The sequence below is a fragment of the Chelon labrosus genome (genome assembly GCF_963514085.1).
Source record: "Chelon labrosus genome assembly, chromosome: 2".
In the NCBI taxonomy this organism is placed as follows: domain Eukaryota; kingdom Metazoa; phylum Chordata; class Actinopteri; order Mugiliformes; family Mugilidae; genus Chelon; species Chelon labrosus.
In genome coordinates, this window is record NC_140338.1 from 33,461,969 (window position 1) to 33,472,670 (window position 10,702).

Genomic DNA, 10,702 nt, shown 5'->3' on the forward strand with positions numbered 1-10,702 from the left:
ATGAAAAACATGCTGTATTTAAAGAGGATTTTCTTTTCCTGCTCGTTTCCGTGGTTAATGTGTAACCAGAGAAAATGCCATTTGACCCGTGGTTTCTACTTGTGTTGTCAGTCAGCCTGATACCATTGATTTTCATGTTATGTGTCACGTTAAAGTTATAATTCTAGTGATATACTAACAAAATCTATTGTTCTGTTTCCATTAAGAGTAAGAAGAAAAACAATCAGCCAAGATGTGTTGTTCCAGCTTTCTGAAAATTATGATGTTCATCTTTAATGGTGCCATCTTTGTAAGTTGGATTTAAGATAAAACTACTTATTAACTGTTTCTGCTTTGTTTTTATGTAGGGATGGCAGTGAGGAATTAAGGGGGCAAACTATTTCCTTTGGATTTGTTAAATTATTCTCTCACACACTGTATGTCCTTTCAATATTAAGTGGAGTTAGCTTAGCATATAGGCTGGGAAAGTTGGGGAAGCAGTAGATCTGGCTTATCCTCATTGCACGGATAATTGCAACACAGATACAGGAAATCACATTGTCCAGCCAAGAAACTGGAACTCTCCTCAATAATGAAAGTCTCTTTCCTTTTTAGTTTTTCCTGTTCCCGTTAAAATTAAGCATGTTTTTTTTGTTGTATCCACTTTGGTAGGTGCAAGGTGAACTTTAAAACTAATTTCAAAGTACCACTCTATAGGATTTAATGGCATCTGCTGGTGAGGTTGCAGTCTGCAACCAACTGAATACCCATCCATCATGCCTCGATTTCCAGTCATGTGGAAAAACCTAGGGTAGCCACTGAGTGTCAAAAGCAGCTTTCAAATTAATGTTGTATTTAAATATAGGTATATAATTGTATTTAATTATATTGAATTATTACTGCATTGTGATAGAATTTGATTTGTTTGTTCAAGGATACTGTAGAAACATGTCACCACAACATGGCAGGCCCTGTTGGACGGAACAAAAAGACACATTATTGTTACAGATGCACACTATTGAAAACATCATTCTGAACACATAATCACTTATCACTAATAGGTGAAACGAAATCCTACAAACTGGACCTTTAAGAAACATCATCATTCTGTTATCTCATATTTTTCCAGATTTGTCTAAAAATATTCTAAATAGTATCCAGTTGCCTGACTTTTTTGTTATTTGTAATATTACAAAAGTCTCCTGTGGAATAACTAGTAGCTACATATTATCACTGCATGTGAATGCAGCCCTTTCATTTTGTTTAATTAATTGCATGTCCGCAGTCATCAGTTCAATAGTTTGTCACAATAATTTAATTAAATAATGTTCTTGGATTGTCCTTGTGCTTCTGTTCTTTCTCTGTATTTTTCCTCACCTCGCAGTTGGCTGGTGCAACCATTCTAGGTGTGGGAATATGGGTGGCAGTGGACAGTAGTTCTTTCTTGGATTTACTGGGGAACGTGGTTAAGTCTTCTCAGCTAGACCAGCTGGCCGCCGTCAGCTATGTGCTCATCGGAGTGGGTGCTGTACTAGTGGTTATTGGCTTCCTGGGATGCTGTGGAGCGGTCAAGGAGAGCAAGTGTATGCTGTTGACGGTAAGCAATTTGTGATCAGGTCAAAGCCAAAGAGAAATCCAATTGAATGAAGGCTGGGCCACTGATAATTTTTATTGTTTCCATGGAATAAATAATGAATTATTAGCGAGGCAAAAGCAGGATGTAGGAATGTTCCTTGTTGTTGTTTTGAGATGATGACAGAGAATATATATGAAGTCAATAATAGCTTCAGTTATAGCTTCATATTTTAGCCTAGCAGGTAGGTATGATCCCTGCAGTGCTCACAGTCCAACTAGAAAAAACTCAATTTTATGTCAGTGTTCTTTACAGTATAATTTCTCTTTTCCTCCCTTTTCAGTTCTTCTCTATTGTGCTGATTATCTTCCTGGTCGAGGTTGCAGGAGCAGTGGTGCTGTTTGTCTTCCAGGATGCTGTGAGTGGCTCTGAAAAATATACCAGTCTCAGCATCTGCAGGAACTGACAGCATCTCAAGTATTATAATGAGTTACTGTCTATGTGTCCTTCAAAGGCTGAGGACCTTTTCATCAAAGTGGAGGATGACGCTAGAAAAATTATTGAAAAAGATTATGGACAGGATCAAAGTGTGACTGATCTGTGGGACAGCGTCATGTCAACGGTAAGTGTATTAATTCATTCATTCATTCAATTATTGATGTGTTCATGGGACTGAACGGTTGCCACCCATTCTGTTCATTGTGATAAACAGCAACAAAACATCTATTAAATGTCTCACTACACACTAAGTGACAGTGCAGATAAGAAGGTTTTTGGCTTAACACTTTGTATTTTCATTCAAGCTGACATGCTGCGGATTCAACAACTACACCGACTTTGAAGGCTCCCCCTTTGTCACTGACATGAACACTTTTCCATCTAAGTGCTGTAAACAAAACACTGGTTCATGTACTGAAGCTGCAGCAGCTACTGCGGTACAAGTTCAACTAACTTTTGCTTTAACTTGCATGTTCACAAAATAACTATCAATGTGACGAACAAGTGCCTTCGGTTAAATCCTGTTATTTCACTTTTAGAATGTTGAAGGCTGCTTTCAAACGGCGCTGCGGCTGATAGAGGAAAACTCTATGATCATCGCAGGTGTGGCTCTGGGAATTGCTTTTATTGAGGTACTTATTCAAAAAGCTTGGTTTCTTACATTTTACTCAGCTCAAACTGTTGACGAGTTCTTGCAACTTTGTTCATAACGTATTGTATTTTCTAAACATTATCTTCATATCTGAGTCAGTTTCTTGATAACCATATATCCAGTACATGTGCAGATATTAGAGGACATAATGTCTAAATTATGTCTGTGCATTGATAGAGATAAGTAAGTATTTTAGAAAATCCCTGTTATTCTTTATTATTATTTTAAGTAATAGGCAAATTGTCTTCTCATGTTTTCTGAAAAAATTAAATAAAAAACTGCTTAGTTGCTTTGTCAAGATGCAATGTTGACAAACTGTTGTCTTTGCAGATTGCTGCCATGGTGGTTTCGATGGTTCTCTATTGCAAGGCTGGCAAGAAGTGATGTTTCCTCTTTCGGAAGAGAAGACTTTGATTGGTGGAGCAATTTTACTGAGCCATTATCTATGTACAAAGTTGTTGCTTTCTTATGCTGTGATTTAGCACTAATGGATGAGAGACAGAAAGGGTGAGGATCTTACATGTTTCAGAACTGTCAGTTTACAATTTTACATTGTTGTTTCTTTATGGCTGAAGAAAGACTATTGTTAAGTGCTGATGTATTTAATCAGTAATGTGAATAATGCACAGTGAGAAAAATCTGGTCACATTGTGCCAGTGGTTCATGTTGTTATGTCACATTCATAATATGATTACTATATTTTTGTATTTTTGATCATATTGAAATAATAAATATCACAATCTTAGCCTGGTCCATGATTTACACATTAACTGGGGTTTTCTCTGGTGTTTTGTACAGATGTTTAAAAACAGAATTATGTTCGAGAATATAATGCTAATTTACAGTGTACTTCACATACTTACTTCGGCTTATCAATGTTTCAACGGACATCTTGATTACTCAATAAAGACTTGATTAGACAGGACTTTGCCACCTAAGTTTCTGAAGCAGTTCACTTAATATGAATACTGATGATAAGGGCGCAGCCTTCAAAGGCTGTTGCTGGAAAATTAAACAACATCAAGATCTGAAGTCCTCTCTTTCTGCCCTGACACTAATCATATTAGTATTATATTAACTCATGTACACAGGTCCTGCCTTAAAAAATAAATAAATAAATAAATAAAAAACTACCCAGACTTCAGTTAATAAGAAAGAGCGAACTCTGGACTATATCTGATTTCATATGAGAAATAACACATGTAAAAGTGATTTAGCTTTACTGAACACATATTCTAATTCTGCTAAAATGAAAGAGAACATTAGCAACATGTTTTAGAGAAGTTAAAACATAACTAAACACAAAACATAAATTAATTCCTTAAAGCTGCTATAATCAGTATTTTTGAATTAAAAAGATTGGCAGTTTCCTAGAGCTGCACAGAGCTGTTTCAGTTCATTGTTTTCTTAGGACTCTGATGCTGGCCTGATATTTTACAGTCTTTACAAAGCTGGCAACTAGCCTGGAAATATGTAGCTGCTGTAGAGCCAGATACTCTTCTAACAAGGTTGTCAGGACAAAATGAGATACTAACAGAGTGGATTTAGGACCAAGGATCTTAGAGCAATGAAAGTTATTTCATGTCTGGGGTAATTTGTCAATGACATGTTTGCAACTTGCATCTGCTCCATACAAATAAAAGAAAAAAACAGACACACACAAAAAAACATCCTGGAAGAGACGACACATGATTTTATAGCATATAGCAAAAGACATATGGGCAGTTTCATATGCTTCATACAGCCTGTCACATAAACCATTAAAAACAAAAAAAAATTGTCAGTGTTATGTCCTAAACCCTTTATAGGCCACTCATTGAAATACTTAGAAATTCTAAATTTCAACCCTAGGGTATAAGAAGACTACTTTACTTTTGTGACATTTCTCTTAATTTTTAATTTTCATGTAGAAAATCATGCCGTCCAAATATAAACATGTACACTGCCTGTCGAAAAAAATAAAAAGTTGCTAAGGAAATAGGTACAAGCCTCCTATTGGATAATTACTGCATGGATTATCTTTCAACTGACCACAAGTTATTTAACCCCAACTGATGCAATGAGTAGCTTCTCATTTCATTAACAACCATGTCTAAAGACACATCCTGTGGTCGTGGAAAAGATGTTAGTCATCAAACAGAGAAAACATCTAAGGAGATTGGAGAAACTACTAAAACTGGGTTAAGAGCTGTCCAACGCATTATTGAAAACTTGAAGGATAGTGGAGAACCATTGTCTTTCAGGAAGAAATGTGGTCAGAAAAAAATCCTGATTGATCGTGATCGTCGATCACTTAAACGTTTGGTGAAATCAAATGGAAGAAAAACAACAGTAGAACTCAGGGAAATGTTTAATAGTGAAAGTAAGAGCGGAACTCAAGGGATTGGGACTGAACAGCTGTGCAGCCTTAAGAAAACCACTAATCAGTGAGGCTAACTGTACAAGCCTGTTGGGGCAGTGCTATGATCTGGGGTTGCTGCAGTTGCTCAGGTCTAGGTTCAGCAACATTATGTGCCCAAAGAATGAGGTCAGTTGACTACAGTGGCGGCGCCAGGGAGGAGCTAGGTGGTGCTGTAGCTCCCCCTGTAATAGCCATAGCACCCGCCCAGCACCCCCAAGACATGTATGTGATTTTTTATACTTATATTTTAATGTCATATTTGAATAGTCTTTTTCATGTGGTTTAAAAATGTGAATTAAATAATAATAATAAAAATATTTTAGTCTAAAAAAACAAGAGGCCCAAACAGGTGATCTTCTTTGGCCAATGGGCGCAGCGCCAACGTTACGGTTTGTGCTGAAGGTGATATTAGCGATTATCCATCATTAGACTATTGGTAACTGGCTGTGTGATTTCGTGATCGGAGCATTTTAGGCCAAAGCGTGCACAGTGTCTGTTGCTTTCTGTTGCTGCTGTTTGCTGCTCCGTTGTATTCAGGACTCAACTGTGACTAAATTGTGTGAAATATTATTTTCAGAGGTTTACATTGGCAGGCTTATGTATGTTGTATCTATAGCCCTTGTGTTTAGGGTTGCCAACCGTCCCTTGAGAAACGGAATCTTTAGAAACAAAAGTACTACGCGTCCCGTATTGCGCTGAAACGGGACGCACTTTGTCCCGTATTACCGTGAGGGTCGAGAGGTACTGTTGCTTGAGAAGAAGATACCGGAAGACAACCGACAACAAAGCAACAACTTTTCGTCACACTTTCCGTTTGCACTTTTCTTATTGCACTTATTACAAGAGGATTGTTCTGCTTTCTATTGTTTTATATTAATTTATACAGTTTTAAGTTAAGCGGGACAGGTTTCTGTTTAAGAAACATATTTATTTTATTTTATTTTATTTTAAAAATAAATTGTTGAATAATAATTTGTTTTCCATGTGTTCATATCACTCACAAATATGCATCTAATTCAATTCAGGTTCGAGTCACATAGTTAAAATATAATTTCACACACACAAATAAGGGCTAAACAATTTCACCACGCCAGCATGGGTGAAGGCAACTGGGTCGGCCGGCCCTGACAATGAGGTTTCCCTTATTTATTTTTCAGGGAGTTGGCAACCCTACTTGTGTTGAATACTTTTACGCGAAATGAGTATAGTTAATGCGGGCGTGTACATGTGTGTATATATACCAAGGGTGGTCCGATGCAACCTCCATAATGAAACGCACCAAAATTCAAAGCACCTCCTCTTAAGTGTTGAGCATCCCCATAGCACCTGCAACAGAAAATCTCTGGAGCCACCACTGGTTGACTACCTGAATATACTGAATGACCAGGTTATTCCATCAATGGATGTGAGACATGAGACATCATTTTCACACATGGATTGGCCACCACAGAGTCCAGACCTTAACCCCATTGAGAATCTTTGGGATGTGCTGGAGAAGGCTTTGCTCAGTGGTCAGACTCTCCCATCATCAATACAAGATCTTGGTGAAGAATGAATGCAACACTGGATGGAAATAAATCTGGTGACATTGCAGAAGAGCTTATCGAAACAATGTCACAGAGAATGGGTGCTGTAATCAAAGCTAAACATTAGGTCACTTCTTCATGGTACCTAATAAAGCAGTTATGCTCAGTGTTCATGCAGAGGTGAACCTTGCAGACCACATTTGATCTTGATTTGACCTGAGAATGCTGTCTTGATCTTTGCTGATTGGCAGTGTGAGTGAGAACCACATGCTTCTAAACCTCACTGAGAGACTTAATTTAAAATGTGTATGGAAAATACCAAATATGATTTCTCAGGTTAAATTCCCTAAGGAGCGTGTTTGTTAGAATTCCTGCATGTGTGGCACGCTATTAAAGGTAAAAGAGTTTAGGGACCTCAATTATAAATAATTACAGTGGACAATAATGTAGATGTAATATAATGGTGGGTGAAAAGGTATACTTGATCTGTATGGTTTAGTCATATGGTCATAGCTGCTTGAATTTGCTGTATACGGGATGAATAAATGACATTTCAGTGAGATAATTTCTTCTGATACGTGCCATTGCATTAGACAGGGTTGATTACGTTATGTGTCAGGATATGTGAGTGTGCCTTCAGTTGGGTTAGGCCACTGTCACATGACTGTCTCAGTGTGACCTGTTCCATGCCGTCATAATCTGAAAACAGTCTCTCTTTTATTGTTTCCATGAAATGGAACAGCAATTAAATACCACGTGTGACTGTGTATCATAAAACACGTGCTTTGATGTGAGGTCATATCATGGATTAATTACTGGAAACACTGAGTGCAGTTGTTCTGTGGTGAACTATTGGCCCCAGTGTTTTCATTCTTTTGGTTTATTAGATTAGATTAGATTGAACTTTATTGTCATTACACATGTACAGAGCAACGGAATGCAGTTTAGCATCTAACCAGAAGTGCAATAGGCAGTGAGTGCACATGGCATAAATAGTCTGGTGGTATATCTCATTTTATATTGCTATATTCTACTGGAATCAAGTCAGTGGCGGAACCAGGAAGTTGTGCGAAATCTTGAAACGAGTAAGCCTGAATGAAAAGGTTTGTAACACATATTCACTTAATTATATTGTGAAACTGAGTTTTGCCCCTGAATAGTGCCATCTCACATGTCTTTAACTCCAAAAATATTCACTGGTTAATACCACCATATGTTAAAAAAGAGTAAACTTGTCCTTTCATTGTGTGAGACAATCAAGGACATATGTTTTCTTTTTTTTTAATGACATCCTTAATCTGTTACTGTAGCCCTCCAAATAGCTGTAGAGCAGTGGGAGGGCAAGAAAGAGGACAGTGGTTGGTAGACGGCGCCCTCTTGTGGATTATGTGTATTCTGCCCTTACAGGATTTGGTGAGAACTATAGAATGCATTTGCATAAGAACTTCATTACTACTAATGTTGCCCTTGCTGAAAGTTGGTACAACAGTACACTCACCAGTGAAAGTAAAAAAAAAAAAAAAAATTAGTTTTCCTATAATTGTATATATCTGTAGCAAAAAATGTTAACTCTGGGAAACAAATGTTGAAAGGAGACAAGAGTATTTACTATAACCATGTCAGCTAGTCTGCCTTCAACAGCCAATGTGTGATCAGGTCGCGGGTGACAGAGCGCAGTGAAGTCTAATGATGTAATGATGATAGGGGACAAGGGAGCGCCTTGAGCAAATAAGTCGACAGGACACTGCTTGTTTGCACAGGAGCATAAAATCATTACTGCTTTATGGTCAAAGGTTACGGGAACACCCGCTGAATGAGCCACCCAGCTGATGAGACAGACTTTATAACTACAAGAATCTTCCTGAAACTGTGGGATGGGACACAAATGGTTGTAGGCAACAAATGTGCAGGCTCAGTGTGGTATATTTATCCTCAGTTGTATGTTGTTCATACTCTTTCGTTCAAAAGTATACTAAAAAAAATCAAACAGAACTAGAAATTGAAACCTGCATGGCTTTGTCCTTGTAATGGAAAAGGATGTGTACATCCTGTGGGCTCTGTATCCACCACATCTAACCCCATCTGACAACGTACTAAGCAGAAATATAGCAAATATAGCACACAAGATGGACTGAGGCTGATCTAGTAGCCTGTGTTTTCCCCTTGTAATTTTTCAGCTGACTCTTGAATAAATGTGTTTACTTGAGGGTGTTAATTAAAATCAATCTGAATAACTAAAGGCTTCAAAATCTATTAGTTCCTTATTTTAGAAACCCAGAGATCAGACTCACCTTTCACATGTTATGTTTTTATGACCATGTTTTAAGCATTCACCTTGAAGCTGAAATCCTCTCTGTCTGGCAACCATCCACAACCTGGACTTTTAAGCTTGGTGTGATGTCTGGACTGGTGTGGGAATTGCGACACCTTCTTTGCATTAAAGCGCAGGTGACAACTGGCAGCTACCTACATAAAAAGGCTCTCTCTACCATGTTGGCAAAGCACTGACAGCAAGGTTGCCATTTGGAACCTTGGACCACAAGCCACCAGATTTTTATATTTTTTTTTAATTTAAGTTTAGTTAACTTGCAAAAATTTGTTGTTGTTGTTTTTTTTTTTTAGAACTTTCATTTCAGGTTATTTGGTTAAGTATGGATTTTCTCATCAACATCATCTTTTTTTCAACCTTGACAACTGTAGCTGTTTCTTTGCCATACAGTTCTTTTATGAAAGGGTCGAAGGTTGAATTTGAGTCATCTGGCAATGGACCAGGTGAGCCTGTCCAGGGAATAGTGAAGGTTGTGCAGCTGGACCCTCACACCCTGGCTCAGTCAGGGTTCTTGAGAAGAGGACTGACCCCCAGAAGAAGTCTCTCCCACAGCTCCAGATTGCCCTTCCCTGCCTTCCTGTCTCGTAGCCGTCTGGGTTCAGCTCACAAGGAACTTGTAAGCCCACTACAAATCCTTCATCCTAAGAAACCCTCTGAGATGGAGCTGAATAAGAAGCAAGGACTGCAGATGTGGCAGAGAGCCATAAATAAGGGAGGCAAGATGACCCTTCCAGTCAACCTAAAGGACACTAAACAGACATGCAATGCAGTACCCTTCACTCAGGTAAAAATTCTCATGTGTCTTCTGACTGAACTTTATTTCCTGCAAACACTTAAACATGTATTATTCTTAACATGGCTAAATACATTTACTCGTATGTTTACTCATGAAGCTGATTATGGCTCTAGTGGTACATTGTTTGCACAGGACACTATTGCTGCTGCGTCCTAAACTTGCTCCTCCTAAAGTGCTCTATGTCATTCTAACAGCACGTGACAGCAGATGGATGCGAAACAGTAACAGTGCACAACAAGCTGTGTTTCGGCCAGTGCAGCTCCCTCTTTGTGCCGTTTGAAGGAGACCTTGCCGAGCTGGGTCCTGGGACAGGGGCCTTCAACCGGCGGGCCCCCTGCTCCCGCTGCGTCCCATTCAAAGCTCACACCGTCACCGTGCCTGTGCGCTGTGGAGCTGAGGTCCAAGAGAAGCGAGTGATGGTGGTAGAGGATTGTAAGTGTGAGACGAGCCGTGAGGAAAGAAGTGCTGAGGCTGCAGCTTATGCACACCTGTGACTGTCTTAAATCAGTACAAAGCCTTGTTCAGCAGTTATTGTGACTATTGTAACCAATATTGTAATTGTGCGTTTATCTGTGTATTTGTGAGTCTGAATGTGTTATTCAAGGAAACAAATTCTGGTGGCTTATTCCACCTCTGATAGTTGACAAATTGACCTCTGTTTTGGTCAAGCAATTTTCTGTCCATACTGGATTTATGTCTGAAAGTTCTGTTTAGATTTATCTAAACTGAAATATTGTGAACTGTAATGTTGTCATTAAAATCTTCATTTGTTCACATTCCCTTTGTCTGGTTGTGTGTAATTAGTTTCCTGACAACACAGTTGATTTATAATTACAATTTAGTTTGCTCCAGTAAACGTCCAGTAAAAACATGAAGAACACTTCTTGTTTGTTTTTTCCCTCCCACTCTTGTATTCAAGCATTCAAGTGTCAGCTCCTATATTTTATT

General features: G+C 38.5%; 2 protein-coding genes across 2 annotated transcripts; both read left to right on the forward strand.

Moving 5' to 3' along the window:
* Positions 1–232: 232 nt before the first annotated feature.
* On the forward strand, positions 233–3,373 carry LOC311495106 (tetraspanin-1-like; the record flags this gene model as incomplete). The annotated part of the gene is made up of 6 exons (XM_084554442.1): positions 233–289; positions 1,364–1,576; positions 1,896–1,970; positions 2,067–2,174; positions 2,590–2,682; positions 3,033–3,373. The coding sequence occupies 6 exons, from the start codon at positions 233–235 to the stop codon at positions 3,084–3,086; spliced, it is 600 nt and encodes a 199-aa protein (XP_084410568.1). The 3' UTR covers positions 3,087–3,373.
* Positions 3,374–9,355: 5,982 nt separating this feature from the next.
* On the forward strand, positions 9,356–10,354 carry dand5 (DAN domain family, member 5; the record flags this gene model as incomplete). The annotated part of the gene is made up of 2 exons (XM_084554455.1): positions 9,356–9,880; positions 9,949–10,354. 2 exons carry the CDS (start codon positions 9,356–9,358, stop codon positions 10,246–10,248), a joined length of 825 nt encoding a protein of 274 aa, XP_084410581.1. The 3' UTR covers positions 10,249–10,354.
* Between the last annotated feature and the right edge of the window lie 348 nt (positions 10,355–10,702).